The sequence below is a fragment of the Narcine bancroftii genome, chromosome 6 (genome assembly GCF_036971445.1).
Source record: "Narcine bancroftii isolate sNarBan1 chromosome 6, sNarBan1.hap1, whole genome shotgun sequence".
Classification (NCBI taxonomy): domain Eukaryota; kingdom Metazoa; phylum Chordata; class Chondrichthyes; order Torpediniformes; family Narcinidae; genus Narcine; species Narcine bancroftii.
This window is the reverse complement of record NC_091474.1, coordinates 243254481-243274638: the sequence shown is the minus strand read 5'-3', so window position 1 is coordinate 243274638 and position 20158 is coordinate 243254481. Positions and strand designations below refer to the sequence as shown.

At 44.8% G+C, this 20158-nt stretch overlaps 1 protein-coding gene across 4 annotated transcripts in view; it reads right to left on the bottom strand.

Annotated features, from left to right (window-relative positions):
* The window catches only part of LOC138737197 (atypical kinase COQ8A, mitochondrial-like), a 78497-nt gene that overhangs the window by 2825 nt on the left and 55514 nt on the right, over nucleotides 1-20158 (bottom strand). For all 4 annotated transcript variants that reach the window (XM_069887849.1, XM_069887852.1, XM_069887848.1 and 1 more), the window contains 7 exons: nucleotides 8939-9061; nucleotides 4284-4369; nucleotides 3407-3547; nucleotides 2815-2896; nucleotides 2383-2476; nucleotides 1755-1896; nucleotides 242-349 (listed from right to left, as the gene is read on the bottom strand). In XM_069887849.1, coding sequence (XP_069743950.1) covers nucleotides 242-349; nucleotides 1755-1896; nucleotides 2383-2476; nucleotides 2815-2896; nucleotides 3407-3547; nucleotides 4284-4369; nucleotides 8939-9061 — 776 coding nt within the window. The remainder of the gene's footprint in view (nucleotides 1-241; nucleotides 350-1754; nucleotides 1897-2382; nucleotides 2477-2814; nucleotides 2897-3406; nucleotides 3548-4283; nucleotides 4370-8938; nucleotides 9062-20158) is intronic.

Below are 20158 nucleotides of genomic sequence, written 5' to 3'. Positions count from 1 at the left end.
AGTAGGGGGAGGAGGGATGGAGGGGGAGGAGGAAGGGGGATAAAGAGGAAGGGGTTGGGTGTGTGGTGGGAGAGAATGACGGTGAGAAGCCCCTCAGGAAGCTCAGACAACACCATCCCCTTTACATCTCAGTCCAGCCGACCCCACAGCATGGCTCTATCAAACCCCCCTCCTCCAACCACCCCACCCCCGGTTCCCATCCTCTCTAAGCCCCCCCTCAATTTTGCTCCACTGCCCCCACCTTGCCCGTGTCCGGGTTGTAGAAGAAGTTGGACCAGTTGGGGTCAGTCTGCATGAATCGGAACTCGAAAAGCTCCCTCAGGCACAGCCGCAGGATGTTCTCACTGATCTGTGGGGGAGCAGGAAGGGAACCGTCAGACCCCAACTTGCGAATTAGACTGCTCCCCCCCACCCAGTCTGCACCAACAGCTCCGCCCACTGACACATTTACCCCCTCCAACCTTCACTCACCAAGGTCTCCCAGACCACATGCAAAGAATCCAACGGCCCACAGTGCAGGACCAAGCAGTGACTGAGAGACTGCTTCACCCAGCACTTGCTGCACCAGCAACTCTCCCCCCCCATCCAGTGCACATACACCCAGCGTCCGTTCCACCAATGATCCCCATCAAGCACCTGTCGACCCAGTGTCCACTCCAACGCCCCCACCTAGTGCCCGCTCCACCAATGCCCCCCCATCCAGCAACCATTCACCAAGCGCCCACTCCACCAGCACCCCTACCCACCCAACGTCCACTCCACCAACGCCCTCCCACCCAGCACCTGCTCCACCTGGCACCCTCCCCCCACCCAGCGCCCTCCCTGTCCGATGTCCATGCTCTGCCCACCATCAGCCAGATTTTGGAGAACCTTGCCCTCTCCTCCCTTCCACTCTTATCCAGAAGTTGTCCCACACACTCCCCCCCCCCCCATTCCATCTCTCCATTGCCCACATCCCACTGGGACCCCTACTCTCCACCCCTCCCTGATCTGCAGACTCTCATCACCTCCCTTTCTATCAGACTCCATTATCTGCAGCCCATTGAAGTCTCCACTCGTCTGTTCCCAGCCTCTGTCTCTCTCTCCCCCGGCTATCTCTCCCCTTCTGGATCCACCCATCACATCACCCCCCACCTATTTCAACAACTGTGGAGAAATTCAGCAGATTACACATCTGCTGGAAGGGTCGCCAACATTTCGGGCCCTATGGGGACATGGAGTAGAGGAGGAACACAGGGTGATGGGCACAGGGGAGGGTGGAAGAGAGAGAGGCTAAGAAGCGATGGGGAGTTGGAGTTCTGATCGGAGAAGGAAGGGACGGGGTTACATTTCAGCTTCTTTATCCTACCCTCCCACGTGGCTCCTCTCCCGTCCCCCAACCCCTTCCCCATCTATTATTTAACCATCTGCCTGATTTAGTTTCCTTTTGTTTTTATTCTTGACGAAGGGCCCAGTCCCAGAACGTTGGTGGCCCCTTGACTTCACCTGGACGCTGCGTGACCTGCTGAATTTCCCCAGCACCTTTGTGTAGCGCACTGGACCCAACTTCTGCAGATTTTCCGGTTTAAAACTTCCTGCTGGACCTCTCCCCTTTCCATCAGTCTCAATGTAAGCTCTCGATCCGAGCGTTTACTGTCTCACAGAAGATACCCCATGCTGTAACGGGCAGACAGTAAAACTCTGCGCCCTGTCCCTGGGGCTAACCGGGCCGTGGACCCCACTCAGCCACATAGACCAAGCAAGCTCCACGTCACCTGGTTGCGGATGTCTTGGCTCAGCTCCTCGGCCTTGTCGAGCGGGTACCCCAGCACCAGCTCGGTGGTGAGGACGTGCTTGCTGCTGAGGTCGTCAATCACGGGGGGCACGTAGAAGAAGGGGTCATCCTTCACCAGCTCCCTGTGGGAGGAGGGGAATGGGAGGTGTTAGAAGGCGGGACATGGACCCCAAGGGGGAGGCCAGTGTGAAGGGACCCTCAACCTGATGACCCACTTCGTTCCTTCACCCCATCCCCAGAAATATCGGGCGATGCTCCCAGGAACATTCCAAGAACAATAGGTGGGAAGGGGGGGGTAGGAAAGTGGAGAGCTCCACTGGGCGTGGGAGGGGATTACAAGAGACCCCACAGTCACTGAAACACAGTAAAGCCCCCCCCGGGACATGGGGATAATTGGACCCTCCAGAGGGGAGTGGTTGCATCCCATTTCCCCACACACTACCTCTCCTTATGCGCCTCCTCCCCCACCACCTCAAATAGTGAAGCCCCAGCACCCCTGGAGGAAATCGGACCCTCCAGTAGAGAATGGCTGCGCCCCACCTCCCTTTCCATTCACCTCCCACCCCCCCCCATTCCCTCCCCTCCTGTCCCCATCACCTCCCCCTCACCTGAAACGCTTGTAGCAGGCTGCCTCCCTCTCATAGTCGCACTCCAGTGACAGCTCCCTCCTCATCACCTCGATCATGTGTTCGGGGAAGAGACCTGTCAACCAGAGTGCAGGATAGGTTCCAAGGGTCCGGCTACATAGACCACTGTGAGGAGGGATCCCACTCCCACTGTGACAGAGCTGGAGACAACGGCACACGTCCCCTCCCTTACCCTGCTGGCCCCTCCCCACCCCCACTGGCATCTTCACCCCCTCAGCAGCCCCACTCCTCCTCCTGCCGCTGCCCCTCCCCAATTATCCACCTGAGCATCAGACAAGTCAGCAGGCAGGTTCCTACACAACCCCTCCCCACAAACCCCCCTCCACCCCCTCACCCCCAGGGAGATCCCTGCTGACCAGGTGCAGCAGGCCGGGGGATGGGGTCTCCACTCACCCTCGGGGAGTGTGTTACTCATGTTGAGCACAGAAATCAGGTTGTCCACGTCGCTGGAGATGCTCTGAGCCACACCAGGATACTGAGGAGAGGAACAGCATTAGCAACGCGGGACCGGAGCGCGCACGCACCCACTTACTCAGCAACACGGGACCGGAGCGTGCACCCACACTCCCAGCAACGTGGGGCCAGAGGTTGCACCCATACACTCGCAACGTGGGATGGGAGCGCGCACCCACACACCCAGCAACGCGAGACTGGAGCGCGCACCTACACATTCAGCAACGCGGGACCAGAGCACACACCCACACACTCAGCCACACGGGACTGGAGCGTGCACCCACACCCAGCAACGCGAGCCTTGACCCAGTTAACACCACACTCATCGTTGGCAAATCCCTCACCTCACCATCCACTGACCAAGGGGAAAACAGCCCACCCCCCCCCCCCCATGACACCTACACCGAGGGGAGGGAGGGGGTAAGGTAAAAGTAGAGGCCAGTTCAATGAAGGGGAGGGGCTGGTCCTGGGGAGGAGCACGGTGAAGGGTGGGGAGAGGGAGGAGGGGGGAAGGGAGAGGGAGACGAAGTACCTGGATCTTCATGGCCACCTGACGCCCATCCATCAGCGAAGCCAGGTGCACCTGTCCGATGGAGGCCGCAGCAAATGGACGGTCCTCGAAACTCTTCAGTCGCTCCCTCCAGTCTGGGCCCAGGTCGCTCTGCAGCACCTTCTGTTGGTTGGGGGGAGGGGGTCACTGTCTGTGGACGGGGGGAACAGAGGGGCAGGGCCAAGAGTTGCCCTGGGGATGACTGGGAGCAAAGAGTTGCCCTGGAGATGACTGGGAGCAAAGAGTTGCCCAGGGGGTGGGGGCGGGGAGACCCGGGGGCCAGGAGACAGGGTTAGTCTGGGGCCTTGGTGGGAGGGAAGGGGAGGGTGATAGAAATGGTGACAGGTACAATGATAGCCCAGGGGAGGGAACCTGCAAGGTGATGAGGGAGGGGGAGAAGTCCCATGAGGCAATGGGGGAAGGGGTTGAGGAGGCGGAGAGGGATGACTCCCATGAGGTAGAGGGGGAGGAAAAGTGGATGGGGTCAAGTCCTGCGAGGCTGTGGGGATGGGTCGCGCGAGGCGGTGTGGGGGGAGGGGGATGGGTCGCGCGAGGCGGTGTGGGGGGAGGGGGATGGGTCGCGCGAGGCGGTGTGGGGGGAGGGGGATGGGTCGCGCGAGGCGGTGTGGGGGGAGGGGGATGGGTCGCGCGAGGCGGTGTGGGGGGAGGGGGATGGGTCGCGCGAGGCGGTGTGGGGGGAGGGGGATGGGTCGCGCGAGGCGGTGTGGGGGGAGGGGGATGGGTCGCGCGAGGCGGTGTGGGGGGGGGAGGGGGACGGGTCCGGCGAGGCGGTGGGGGGGAATGTGACGGATCCCATGTGGTGGGGTAGAGGGACAGGGTCAGTGTCCGGCCCTCTCACCATCATCTGCTTGCTGGGCATGAAATCAGCACTCTGTCGCACTCGCTCAAAGATCTTCTGCAGCTGGGGGTTGATGAAGCTGTCGTCTGTGGGGAATTGGGGGAGAATAGTCACCCAATCAGACCTCCACAATGTCACCCACCTTCCAACCAGCATTTGCCATGTACACAGGATCTTGCCATGTGTTTCTGGGTGCCCACGGCCACCTATCCTGGGGGAGATAGGTGGAGAGATCCATCTCCCAAGAGGAGCTTGGCACACAGTGCAAGTTGTGTCCTGAGGAACACCCCTGATGGTCCTTCCCATTCCTGGAACATCTGGGGAGTGTTGTGGGAGTACAGGTACATAGTACCTTAAAAGTGGTGTGACAGGTAGATTGGGTGGTTAAAAAAGGGCTTCGGCACATTGGCCTTCATCAGAGGACTGAGTGTAGAAGTTGTACTAGGCATTGGGGAGACCCCATCTAGAGTATTGTGTTCACTGTTGGTCACTATGTTGCAGGAAAGATGTTGTCAAGCATGAGGGGTGCAGGGAGGATTTATGAGGGTGTTGCCAGGAATCGGGGGCCTGAGCTACAGGGAGATGTTGAGCAGGCTGGGAGGTCTGAAACGCTGGTTACCCCTTCCTTCCCACAGACGCTATGTGACCTGCTGAGTTTCCCCAACACGTTTGTGTTCTGCACTCGACCCCAGCATCTTCAGAGTTTCCTGCTGCACTCGACTCGAGCAGGCCCGGGGCTTTATTCCATGGAGCACAGGAGGATGAGGGGCGATCTCATAGAGGTGTGCAAAATCAGGTGAACGCAGAGAATCAGTAACCAGAGAAGGTTCTAGGTGAAGGAGAGAGATTTAACAGGAACTGGAGGGGTAACTTTTCTTTGTTTACACAGAGGGTGGTAAGTGCATAAAATGGGAGGTGGCAGCTAAAGCAGGTCCTGTTGCAATGTTTAAGAAAAAACTGGAGGGAGACATGGATAGGATGTGTTTAGAGGGATGCAGGCAGGTGGGACAGTTTGATTCTGAGAGTGAAAATATTCAGCGTGATGGCCTTCACAACAAGAGCTGAGAATGTTACAGCTGTACAAAACCTCTTGGATTGCCGCCCTTGGGAATACTGGGCACTATGCAAAGGATGTGGTAGCTTTAGAAACAGCTAACAAGAGGTTCATCTGGGTGTTGACCGTAAGTGAGGACTCTACTTACAAAGACATTAGATGAGCGGTTTTCAACAACTTTGGTCCACTCACATACCACCTTGAGTAATCCCTGACTAACTAGAGCACCTGTGGCACAGGATGCTGTAGGTGCTCTGGTTAGTCAGGGATTACTCAAGGTGATATGTGAGCGGAGATTAGATTATTCACACAGAAATGTTGGAGACTGAGGGTGACCTTATCAAAGTTTAAATATTAAAAGATTAATTTTTAAAATTTTACAGCATGGTAACAGGCCCTTCTGGCCCACAAGACCATGCTACCTAAATACCCCAATTGACCTACAACCCCTGGTTTGTTTGAAGGGTGGGAGAAAACCAGAGACCCCTGATAAAACCCATGCAGACACAGGGAGAACATACAAACTCTTTACAAAGAGTGCGAGATTTGAGCCTGACGCTGTAACAGCGTCGTGCTAACTGTACCACCCTAAAATACTGATGTTAAATAATGAGCGACACAGCCAGGGTCAACAGTATTTTGCTAGCAAACCCTTTCATTGTGGGGTGTACAAAACTAGAGGGTGTTAATTTAAGGCAGCAGTTCTCAACCATTTTTTCCTCACTTACGTACCATCTTGAGTAAGCCCTGACTAACCACAGAGCATCTATCGCACAGGTGTGAATAACTCTCAGACACAGACATCCCTCACTAGTGGCAAGCTCATTAGCTTGATTTCACCAAGATCTTATGTGTAGGTGGGATTAGGGGGTGAAGATGCAGAAACCTCCACCCCCCACCCCCCAAAACACTCAACAGCCTGTCACTAACCCTCTCCTAATACCAGAGGTCAACCACACTCCACCAGAGAGTAGGTGCAGAGAGCTGGTTACAGCCATCGCTCCAATCCAACACCACCGACGCTCAGAGGAATGGCTCGATGGCTTAGCCCCACTCCCTCTGATTCCCCCCCTGCAGCCCTGGGAAATTCACCTCCTTCCCCCTTATCGCCTGTGGAGTGAGATCACAGGTACAGCTTCCTGACCTTTCTCCGGGTACATCTCCGAGATGACAGAACAGGAACACGGAGTCCCACTGCAGGGTGACACGGTAAGTGTAGCGGTTAGGGCAACGTTTTTTTTACAGTCCAGTGGTGGGGTTTGAATCCGGCGCTGTCTGTAAGGATTTTGTATGTTCTCTCCGTGTCTGTGTGGGTTTTCCCTGGGTTTTCCACTTTCCTTCCCCTCCAACGTTGAACATACAGGTATTGTACGATCATTTGGGTGTAATCTGGCAGCATGGGTTTAAATGGCTGGAATTGGCTTCTACTGTGCTACAAATATATTTTTTTAATCGTCTCAGTATTGAGCACGAAGAAAATCCCCTCATTACATCCTCTGCATTAAAGCTGTGTCCCACAGTTACTAAGATTCCACCTCTTGCCCTGATTCTGAACACCTTCCCCATACAGTATGGTACAGGCCCTTTAGTCCAACTCATCCATGCTTCCAGTATGGAAGCAGGCCATCTTGGCCCCTCTTGTCTGCACCTATTTAGGTGATCTCCTCTAGTCTCATTTGACGGCTCCCTGTCTATAACCCTCCAGTCCCTCACATCCTTGTACTCATCCAACCTCCTCTTAAATGACAAAATTAACCCTGCTGCAACACCTCTTCCAGAAGGTCATTCCACTCAGCCAACACTCTCTGAGTGAAGAAGCTCCCTCTCATGTTACTTCTAAACTTTTCCCCCCTAAGCTTTAAACTCATGACCCCTCGATCTAATCTCACCTACTGGCGAGGGGAAGAGCCTATTCACCTCTACTCTATCAATCCCCCTTATCGGCAAGCTGGGCTAGTCCCACTTGCTCGACTCAGAGGTCCAGATACCCGGTCTCGCCAAAAAGCCGGGACCCTGGCACCGTTCCAGCCTCCGAAAGAGCAGTGCCTCAGGTGAACGCCACTTTTGGACTCGGAGAGATGGCACTAAGATGGAAACCTGGCAGGAAAGATTCACCAGGACATCAGCTTGACTGGAGGGCTTGAGATCCATGAAAGGTTGGAACTTTACTCCCTGGAGCATAGGAGGCCAAGGGCAGGACAAAATCATGAGGGGCCCTTTTTCCCTGGGTGGGGAAAAGATTTAAAATAGACCCAAGGGGCACCTTCTGTCCACAAAGGATGGTGGGTGTGTGGAACGAGCTGCCAGAGGTGGAGAGAGGAACAGTTGTAACATTTAAAATCAATATGCAAACATACTGGAGAAACTCAGCAGGTATACATCCATCAGAACCAACATTTAAAAGCTGGGTCCATGGAGAAGGGTTGAAGGATATGCGGTGAATGCAGGGAACCGTGATGAGCTTGGACAGCATGGATAAGTTGGGCCAAAGGGCTCGTTTCTGTGCTGAGGAACTCGGATCACGACGCAGGGCTGGGTTTAATGCTCACCAGAGAGTGTGGACCCCTCAGGTCTGGCTCTTGTCCAGCAAGAGTGGCTGAGGGGCAGGGGGAGAATACAGAGCTGACACAACCAGCTATGTCAGGACTGAGCCTTGTTGCACTATTGCTCCTCCTGCCTGGGAGGTTGGTTTAGGTGCTTGATTAAGGGGTGGGGGGGGGGGGTGGAAGGGCCTGAGCCAGCACCTCCCACTTCGAACGGCTGAGCATCTTGCCGAGACTGTTTCCCACTTCGCTTAAATACCCTCACTGCCTTAGGAACAACCCCGCCCCCCCCCCAACACCAGCAAGGATTTGAGATCCTCAGTTATCCTTCCCCCAACTACCTCCCCTCCCCCACCAATTCCCACGCTTCATGATGGAGTTCAAACTTCACCAAACCAAGAAAGTCAGGGAGGCAGCCAACATCAAAGGACCCCCATCACTTGGACTATACTCCTTGGAGTTGAGAAGAATGAGGGAGGGACCTCAGAGAAGCAGTTTGAAAGGCCAAGACAGAGTAGATGTAGCAAAGTTGATTCCCATGATGGGGGAGTCGAGGTCAAGAGGGCACAACTTCAGGATTGAAAGGCGCACATTTAAAACCGGGATGCAGAGGAATTGCTTTAACCAGAGAGTGGTGAACCTCTAAAATTTGTTACCTCAGGCGGCTGTGGAGGCCAGGTCATTGGGTGTATTTAAGGAAGAGATTGAAAGGTATCTGAATACTCAGGGTATCAAAGGTTACAGGGAGGAGGCAGGAAGTGGGGCTGAGAGAGAGAATGGATCAGCACATGATGGAATGGGAGACTGAACTCGATGGGCTGAATGGTCTCCTACCTATGTCTTATGATCATCCTTGAAACACTTCACTGGGGTTAAGCACCTGTGTTTACCATCTGACCAACAGGACTCCATCAGTGCTGGAGACTTTCAGTCCATGGCTGGGAGTGATGTGCCGAGACAACAACCTTGCGTTTAGTGCGGGCTCCCTGTTTGCAACATGGGGGGTGGGGAGGTTGGTGGTGGGCTGAGAGGTTGGGAGCCGAGCTAGTGCCTCTTACCTTGAATGCTGAGCATCTGGCCCAGTTTGAGAGCGGCACCTCGCACCTTGCAGAGGGTGTTGACGATCCTTTCAGCATTCGCCTCCGAGAGGAAGGGGCTTCTGTCCATCATGGCTCTCCCACCTTTGGGCACAAAAGGTGCAAGATATCAAACCAGGCAAGTCCAAGAGAAGGCAGCCAAGTTCACGGCATAGGACACACTGCCAACAGTTACAGGCAAGAGGACTGGAGCTGCTCACTCCCCCTTTAGTGTGACCGGCCGGGGAGGGGTCAGAATGCCATCAAGTTCCACCCCTTCATTAGGACTGAAATCTTCTTCACCCTCGCTCCTTCTGTCTCTCCCACTCCATTCCTCCTCCTCTCCATTTCTCCCTCTCATCTGCCTGTACATGTACAACCAGACAACAGTGTTTCTCCAGTCCATAGTGCATACACATACACAGTACATAATCATCATATAGATACAAAATAAATAAATATATTGGAATTATCTACTCTGATATTGGAACACAGAACATTACCGCACAGTACAGGCCCTTGAGGTATTGCTGACCTCCAGTATGTATTCCTACCAAAAAATACTAAACCATTCCTACCCCATAACCTCCTAGTTTTCATTCATCCACGTGCCTGACTAAGTCTTAAATGCCCCCAATGTTTCAGCCTCCACCACACCCCTGGCAAGGCATTTCAGGCACCCACAACACTCAGTGTGAAAAAAAAACTTACCCCTGATGTATCCCCCAAACTTTCCTCCCTTCACTTTTTACAGACGTCCTCTGTACTCCCACCATGAGAAAAAGGCGCTGGCTGTTCACCTTATCTATGCCTCTCAGAATTTTGTAGCCCTCTATAAATCCCCTCTCCTCCTTCTACGCTCCAAAGAGAAAAGTCCCAGCTCTGCTAACATTCCCTCATTAGACTTATTTTCAAATCCAGGTTTCTTTCTTTGGCTTGGCTTCGCGGACGAAGATTTATGGAGGGGGTAAATGTCCACGTCAGCTGCAGGCTCGTTTGTGGCTGACAAGTCCGATGCGGGACAGGCAGAGACGGTTGCAGCGGTTGCAAGGGAAAATTGGTTGGTTGGGGTTGGGTGTTGGGTTTTTCCTCCCCTGGTAAATCTCCTCTGCACCCTCTCCGTAGTTTCCACATCCTTCCTATAATGAAGTGACCAGAACTGGACACAATACTCTAAGTGTGGTTTTACCAGAGAATTGTAGAGTTGCAACATGTCCTCTCGAACTTGAACTCAATCTCCTGACTAATGAAGCCCAGCATCCGATAGACCTTCTTAACTATCCTAGTAACCTGTGCAGCAACCTTAAGAGATTTATGGATTTGATGCCTATGTTCCTCCACACTGTTAAGTAGACTGTTCCATCTCACAGCCTGTGGGAAGCTATTTTCCAGCTTGGCAATCTTAATACTCCTTTTCTGGGACTGCTGTGCAAAGGTTAAAACCTTGTTTTTTTTTTACTTCTTAGTTATATGCCTATCCCTTTAAGAAATTGTTGTTTGTAGTGTTACCATAGTTACTATGATGCCTTATGTTGTAATATCCAGGCAGGCAGAGGGTTTGCATCTCATTCTTTGAAGAATTATGAAGGAGACAAGCTCAAGATACTTCTCTTTGAATTTATCTTAATTTGTCTTATTTTGACTATTTCTTATATCTGTTTACAGTTAAATGTTGTCATATTAAACAGTATATGCTTTATTTACTCACTGTTATGAAAATCTCAGTAAGAAGTTATGCAAAATGTTTATCTGTTTTATCAATGAATTAAAGCTACTTTTATTTATTGTATTAATAAGATAGTAAATCAGAATATTGTCATTTATGTTTCATTGAAGATGACACATTTTGAAATTGGGAAATATTAGAACTTGGAAAGTGCCATCGACAATTAGATTCAAAGAAAAGTATTAATTGTGAACTTTGGAGGAAAGGCTTGTAAAATTTGTCTGAAAGAACTCAACTTGTTTGAAGCATTGAAGCTTTAACGGGAAGTTCAGTTTTCTGTTAGAATATGTCTATGAGGTCTTCCAAATGCGCAGTTTAAAACTGAAAGGACACCTGTGACCTTGGAGAGATAAGCTACTGCTACCAGTCAGAACCTGGCAGGAAGGCCAGAAATGTTATTTTAAATACCACTCTGGTTTGCAGAATCTGGCAGGGAGCCCAGAGGTATGTGTTCTAAAAACATCTGATATGCCAGATTGTGTGAAGTACCATAGATCCAATACAGTAGAGCTGGAGAAGTCCTCTTAAAGGAACCAAGCAAGATACCAATTTGTTTACAGTTCCCAGGAACCAAGAGGAGAAGACAGGCTGCAGTGTGAAGAATCCAAGATGGAGAAGAAGTCTCATCGGGCTAAAGAACTCAAGCAAACAGCTCCTCTCAAAGAACTGTTTGGTTGTGAGTTAAGCCAGCAAGGTGGACCGACAACGCTTGGCGGGAAATTGAAGCCAGCAACCATTGAAGAAGCAGGTTCAACTACCAAGGGCTCAGATAAAGCACTGCAGGGCTTGTTAACTGACTTAAGGTTAGTGGAACTGAAACAGATGAATATATGTTGCAAATCCCCACTGGTGCAAATCCCCAGACAAATTTTACCGGGTGAAATGCAGAAGACAGAGATTCAGTCAGCAGAATCTGAAAGTTCAGATGTAAATCCTGTTGATAGTATTTCCAAGGTTATGAGCACAGGAAGATCTTCAAAGTCTTCAAAGGCATCCAGAGCAAGTACAGCCTTGCACAATTCAAGCCTATCAGCTATACATGCTAAGGCACATGCAGACTTGGCTACTGTCTATACATAATGTGAGTGGTTGGAGAAAAGACGTGCTCTAGAAGATATGGAAGATGAAATGAAGATTCAGTAAGAAGAATGAAAAAGATTATGGAAGAGAGAAAAGAAAAATACTAGATCTTGAGGAACAACTTGCTTTGAATTTGGCCAAAGTAAAAGCATTAGCTCAGGCATCTGCAAGATCTATCACTCAAAGTGAAATACCCAAAGGACTAGCACTTAACATTCCAGCAGATCAATGGGTACCACAGCCACAAGAAACTCGATCAAGGAGCCACGGGTGTCGCTGCTAATGCTCAAATGACAATGACCAATCCTGTGGAAAGAGCTAGTGACATTCAATCTCTTCAGAGTGCACAATATATGAATCTTCCCAAAAGGAGGGTATTTCAAAAAAGTTAACCATGCAAATTGATCATACTCAACCATTGATGTCTCTTTATGTTGCTGGAGAACCAGTGACAAGTCAAGGATCCCCACCAATGCCATCACTTACATACCAAGGATTCCCATCACTTACAACTCAAGGTCCAACACCTTTGGCACCAATTCAAGTTCCATATGCTCCATTAACAAGAAGACAATATACCACTCATCGCAAAACAAAATGAAATTTCTACTATGTTAGCACAGCAACAAGGTTCATATGGTTTAACCAAGAAGGAAATTCCAGTTTTTAATGGAGATCCATTCCAATATCTGACGCTCATGAATTCCTTTGAACATCACATTGAAAGTAATCCTAAAAACACCAAAGATCGACTGTATTACCTGGAACAGTTTACTGGAGGACAGGGGAAGGAGTTAGTCAAAAGTTGCCAATGTATGAATCCAGGACAAGGTTTAAAAGGGCAGAGGAGGGAGCGTGGCAAGATGGCGTAAGGATCAGACGTGCCTTCCAGTCTTCTTATTGTTTTGTCTAGAAATGCCCGTTAAAATTCTTTAAAAGTTTAGATAATTTCAGTGCTGTTAATTTAACTTATGATGGTACAATTGGTGGAAAAGAGCAAAAAAAAACGACAACAGATCATCAAAAAACTACATTTTCCAAAAGTTCAAGTTTTGAAGCCTACCTACAGGAAAGACACCGGGACTCAGCGTGAAATGGATCCCAGGAGAGAGGTACCGTGTTCAGATGTAGAGCTGTTACATGTTACATCGGTAACATTCCCATAATGATGACGCAATAATTCCTCTGCCCTTTTTAAATTTTTTTAAAACTTTATTTAAGATTTTATAACATGAATAACATATAGGATTACATTAAAAAAAATTAAGAATAAAATAATAAAACCCTAAAGAGGGCACCAAACAGCCTTTAGAACAAAGAGTTACTCAAAGGCATTTGTCAACTGTAGAGGTGGCGCTGCAAACTGCATCTCTTGAGATACAAGAACCTATACAACTTGATGTACTGGGAGAATTTAATACATTATGGACTGGGGAAAACCCCGGCCAGCGTCCTCCAGTCATTGCTGGAGAGACTGTGGCTGGGGTTTCCACACGCAGTCATACTACAAGGAAGGCAACCAGAATGAAGGAAGGAATAGAAGATCCTTTGGAGAAGAAGCAGGAATCTGTTGAGCCAAAATCTCTTCCAATTGAAAAGATTTTTGTGAATCTTGAATCTAAATTATCTTATACAATGCAGGGATTATCCAAGATTATGACTGAACTTGGTACTAGGTTTAATACTTTGGTGAAAATACATTCTCAACAGATGGCTGAGTTTGGAGCTTTTAAGCTTGAAGTGAGAGATAAATTTAATTTGTGTGAAGAAGATATAGACGAAATACGGGATCAAGTTTTTGATGTGACCAAAATGGTCGAAGACTTACAAACTCAAAATAAAAATTTGGTGAAAAAGATTGATTATTTGGAAAACCAATCCAGACGGAACAATATAAAGATTATTGGTTTGCCGGAAGATATGGAGGGACCAGACCCAAGAAAATTTTTTACTGAATGGATTCCGCAGGTGTTGGGTCAAGAACATTTTCCGGAAGGTATAATACTGAAACGTGCTCACAGAGCCTTGGGTAGAAGACCTATTTCAGGTCAAAGTCCAAGACCTGTTTTGGTTCGTTGCTTGAATTATTACGACAGAGAAATAATTTTACGAGTGGCTATTAGAAATGCACAACAGAGAAAATCACCCTTGATGATTCAAAATAATCGAGTTTTCTTCTATATGGATTTGAGTCAAGAAGTTATGTTCCAACGACGGGAATTCAATCCTGCTAAAGAGTTGTTGTGGAAGAAAGGTTACAAGGCAACCTTTAGATATCCAGCTGTTTTGAAGGTTTTTCAAGATGGTTGCCAACCAAAGTTCTTTGATTCTACAACAGTTTCAACAGAGACATAGTCCGCCGCGATCTCTAAGGAGACAAGAGATGGAAGAAAAGAGCCGTGCTCCAAGAAGGAATGGTTGTAATGGTGACTCGGCAGTTGGAGCTGATTAAAAGAAGAGTTGTCCTTTTTTTTAATGTTTTTTTTTAAAAAAAAGGGATATTAAATAATGAGGATGTTAGTTTAAGATGAAGTGAGAGTTGGGGGAGAGAACTGGATAGGCACTATTTCCTGAAAGTCATCTGCTACGTGTGAGTTATCTCACACCCATTTTTTTTGGGAGTTACCGCATTGCGTGGTTAAGACGGGAGGGGGTATTTTTAACCTCCTACCCGTTTTTTTTCCTTTTTTTTGTATTATTAGATTAAAGAGTGAAGGGGTTTTTTTTTTGTTTAATAAAAAAAAGCATAAGAAAGTATTTGATTGTTTAAAAAACTAAAAATTGATGTGGATTCAGTAGATAAGGAATATCTGAAATTTAAATGTGAATGGGATGGATAAGTTTTTTTAATATTTTTTCTTTAACTTTAAGGTGAAAGGAGTGGTAATTCTGGTGTATATTATTTTGCTATTTTAGTTATAGAACGAAGGGAATAATGGTGAAAGTTATAAATTGAATTGTACAATTCTTAATGAGGCTTGAATTTTGTTTGTGGTTTATGCTCCATTTGTTGAAAATATAGATATCGTTGTAGATGTGTTTTTATTATTTGGATATCTGAATTTTAACGTAATGATTGGGGATATTTAAATGTGGTATTGGAGCTTTTATTGGATAACTATTCAAGAGTAAAAGGGAAAAATGGTGGAAGAGTACTAAAATTGAATTGTACAATGCTTAATGAAGTTGGAATTTTGTTTTAAGATGGTGGTTTATGTGACTAATATGATGATAGATGTGAAGTTAGTTGATATTTGGTGAAGGTTTATCTCTATAGAGAAAGTTTTTTTTTCATGCTACAATTTTTTTTAAGAATTGATTATTGTTTAAGAATTTTTGATAGATAATGTTACTAACTTTACTTATTTTTTATATTAAGTTTGAGTTAAATATATGTTTCATCTTAACTCCGTTTGTTAAATATATGCATTTAAGTTTAATTTAAATAAGTTTTTTAAGTCTGATATCTTAGTATTAATTACTTTTCTTTTTGTTAGTATTTTAATCGGTTATGTTTTTGGTTTTTTTTGTAAGTGGGTTTTTTTCTCACATATATTATTAACTTTATTAATTCTTCACTCTTTATTTTGGGGGAAAGGGGGGTTGGACTAATTTGAGTTGGGTTATTAATGTGTAATAATTATTGGGGAGGGTATAGTTTATTTAGATTACTGATATTGTATTGTAATTTTATTATTTTATTCTTAATTTTTTTTAATGTAATCCTATATGTTATTCATGTTATAAAATCTTAAATAAAGTTTTAAAAAAATTTAAAAAGGGCAGAGGAATTATTGCATCATCATTATGGGAATGAACATAAAATCGCAAGGGCCCCACATGGACAAGATTCTTTCTTGGCCAGCAATAAAATGAGAAGACAAAAGGCTTTACTAGCATATGCACACTTTCTGAGAGGATGTAGAAATGTAATGGGAAGTAGCGCACATTTGCAAGAGCTTAATTTGCTTGCTAATTTGTCGATTATTATAAACAGATTGCCTTATAAGCTGAGGGAATTCTGGAAACCAAAGTTACAGAGCTTAAAATGATTCCTGGAAAGGATGTCACTTTTGGGGATGTTGTACAATTCTAGGAATGGCATGAGCATGTTAACACCATAGCTGGATTTGGAAATATTAAGGATACTTCAATAGTTCCTACAGATGTAAAGAAGTCTAAATAATCATCTCAACAGAAATCAAAGGGAAGAACCTTTGTTCTTGCTGTGTCAAATACAAGCACAAGAAAGAACAAGGAAACAAAGGAAAAGGAAGATCAGACTGATCAGGAAAACTGTTTCTATTGCAAAGATGAGCATGCTTTAGAAAAATGTTCACCATTGGAGAAAAAGTTATATGACAAGATATTAACCTTATTAAAGAAGAATGAATTATGTTTTGGCTGTTTGTGTAAAGGACACATCATTAAAACTTGTAATAAGCGACTCAGTTGTGATGTATGCAGTTTAAAGCATCCCAGTTACTGCATATTCAACGAAGTAAAGTTGAGAAGGAAGTCAAACAATCTGAATCCAAGACGAAAGACACAGTCAAAGAGAATAATTCAGCTTCAGTTCAGACAAACTCTTACTGGGGGCGGTGACAAAGCCCTCTCAATAGTTCCTGTGCAGGTTAAAGCTAAAAAAAAAAGAGCTTCATACTGAAGACTTACACATTTCTTGATGCAGGAAGTACCGCATCATTTTGTACTGTTGAATTAATGAATAAACTTAATCTTCATGGTAAAAGATCACAAAGCTTGAAGACAATGAATGATAAAAAGAACATTGAAACTAATATAGTTTCCAGTTTACAGATTGCTGGATTGAATAGCAATGAATTTTGAAATCTTCCAAATGTACATACTCAGAAGACTATGCCTGTGAATAAAGAGAATATTCCTTATCAGGATGATATCAAACAGTGGGATCATCTAAAAAACATTTGCTTACCTAAGATTGATCCTAAAATAGAGATGTTAATCGGATTAGATGTACCAAAAGCTCTCAAACCTCTAGAATTAATAAGAAGTCAAAATGACAGACCTTATGCTGTGAGAACGCTGCTTGGATGGACAATTAATGGAGGAAGAATGAATAATGATCAGAGTCGTCGAATGTAATTGTTAACAGCATTTAATGATCTGTGGGAACAACAGTTTAAAATCAATTTCCCTGAATGTCTCACAGATATTCAAGAACTGTCTAAGGAGGACAAGCAGTTTCTGGATTTAGTTTCAACTTCTGTTAAACACGTTGATGGTCATTACTATATAACATTACCTCTCAGGAAATGTGCTGAAGATAATGGAGAACAATTTTGTTCTCAGCTATAAACATCATCAGAAATAATTTCTATATTGATGATTGTCTCACTTCAATAGTTTCAGAAAAAGAATCAATAGATCTTTATCACCAGTTAATGGAGATCTGTAATAAAGGAGGTTTCTTCCTTACGAAATGGATTAGCACAGTCGCGATGTGTTGGCTGTTATTCCTGAGGCAGAAAGAGCAAAGGAGACAAAACACCTTGATTTCGATTGTGACCTTGTACCTGTTGAAAGAATTCTAGGGGTGCAATGGTGTGTTCAATCTGACATATACAAATTCAAAATTGTTTTGAAAGAATGACCTTTGACAAGAAGAGGTATTCTTTCGACCGTAAACTCAATATATGATCCTTTGGGAATATTGGCACCGGTAGTGTTAATAACCAAGAAAATTCTGCAAGAATTGTGCAGAAGAACATTTGGATGGGATGAAACTAGAGCAGATTCCATCAAACAAGATTGGATGAATTAGATTGAGTCATGAAATGTTAGAAAGTTTTGAAGTCAACAGATGTTTTAAACCTACAGACTTTGGAATTGCCACATTTGCTCAGTTGCACCACTTTGCTGATGCAAGCGAAGGTGGTTTTGGTCCTGTCAGTTATTTAGTACTGCGAAATAATCAAGAGCGAATAGATTGTGGATTTGTAATAGGAAAAGCCAGAGTGGGTCCATTAAAGCAGTCACCATACCTCAAATGGAATTGACTGCCGCTACTAGGGTGAACAAAATGGATAATTTATTAAGAAGAGAATTACAGATGGAGTTAGCAGACTCTATGTTTTGGACTGATAGTACATCAGTACTTAAATGCATTAATAACAAAACCATGAGGTTTCATACCTTTGTGCCTGATAAAATAAATGAGATCGAGAAGATTTCAAATGTTAATCAATGGAGATATGTTTAAAAAGTGGATAATCCTTTTGATATAGCTTTACAAGGATCAAAGGTTCAATAGTTTCTGAAAAGAGCCAAAACTTGGGTGTTTGGGCTTCAATTTCTTTCGCAATCTCAAGAAGACTCAAAATCCAGAAGAGTTAAAAGAATTTTCAATGGAGGATCCAGAAATCCAAAACACTGAATGTGAATACTATTCAAATATCTGAAGAGAATGATCTGATTATTGAATTAATTTCCTATCATTCTTCATGGTTTTGATTGAAAAGGGCAGGAGCAATCATTCTTAGATTGAAAACTATGTTTTTACATGGTATTAAAAAAAGAGAATCTGAAGTCTCAAAAAGAGCTGTTTCCTAACAGTTGATGAATTGGCGAATGCGGAATTGGAGATAATTTGTTTTTGTCAGAAAAAGGTGTTGGATAATGAGATATCAAAATTGAAGAAGAATCTGAATGTTACAAAAGCAAGTTGTGTTTACAAGCAAAATCCTATTCTTGTAAATGATGTATTGAGAGTAGGACGAAGATTGGAAAAAGCAATAACACCAGAAGAAGTGAAACATCCAATTATCTTAGCTGATGAATTTCCTATTTCTGAATTGAATGTTCGACATATACATGAGTTCTGGTGGTTGTAATCACGAGTTATCAGGATTACGCCAGAAATATTTGATACTTGATGCTTCGACATTAATCAAAATTATATTAAATGAGTTCATTGTCGATGAGCAAATGCTAAACCTGGACAACAACAGATGGCAGATTTGCCACAAGACAGAGTTTTACCTGATGAACCCCCATTTACATACGTGGGAGTTGATTATTTTGGTCCTTTGCATGTAAAACGAGGAAGAAGTGTTGAAAAACGATAGAGCTATTTTTATTTGTTTGACAATGAGAGTAATTCATATCGAAGTAGCATCACTGCTTGATACGACTCTTTTATCGTTCTTCGACGTTTATTGCCAGCCGTGGTCAAATGAAAGAATTACATTCTGATAATGGATCTAACTTTAAAAGAGCTCAGCTAGAGTTAAGAAAAGCAATTCGAAATTGGAGTCAAATTCATATAACAATTACAGCATCGACACAGGCATTTTGACCCTTCTAGTCTGCACCGAATTACGTCCCCTCCTCTAGCTCCACCTACCTGCATTTTGCCAGTAACCTTCCATTCCCCTCCCATCCATATACCTATCCAATTTTCCTTAAATGACAAAATTGACCCTGCCGCCACTATTTTTCCCAGAAGCTCATTCCACAAAGCCATCACTCTCTGAGTGAAGAAGTTCCCCCTCATGTTACTTCTAAACTTTTGCCCTTTTAACTCTTAACTCATGACCTCTTGTTTCAATCTCTCCTACTCTCAATGGAAAAAGCCCATCCATATAAACTCTATCTAGCCCTCTCATAATCTTAAATACCTCTATCGAATCCCCTCTCAACCTTATACACTCCAAAGAATAAAGACTTAGTTTGCTCAATCTTTCTTTGTAACCTACATTCTGAAACCCAGGTAACATTTTCAGAAAGAAGATATTTATGTGAGATACAGATGGAGACAAGAGCAGTTTATTGCAGATTTATTTTGGAAAAGATGGATTAAGGAATATCTTTCATTTATTACAAGAAATACAAAAATGGTCTAAAGCTAAACGCAATTTTGTATGTGAAGACAATGTAATTATCCTGGACAATTCTGCACCAAGAAATTCGTGGTTACTGAGGAAAATCGTGGAAACAGTTCAAGGCAAAAAAAAGGTTTCATTCGGTAAGTGCGGATTAAAACCAAGACTAGTTACTAAATCAACCTATTACGAAAATCGGTCTTTTACAAGCAGAAAGTTTTGATTTCTAATCTTATACTTTTATATCTGAAACAGTAATTATTATATTAGTCATTAATGTCTATTATAACAAAGGAACGTAAAGGTTAAATAAAACCTTATTTCTTAGTTAATTCTGTGTCTATCCTTTTAAGAAATTGTTGTTTGTAGTGTTACCATAGTGACTATGATGTCACAAGCTCGAGATACTTCTCTTTGAATTTGTCTTATTTGGTCTATTTCTTCTTATATCTGTTTAAAGTTAAATGGTGTCATATTAAACAGTATATGCTTTATTTACTCACCGTTATGAAAATCTCAGTAAGAAGTTATGCA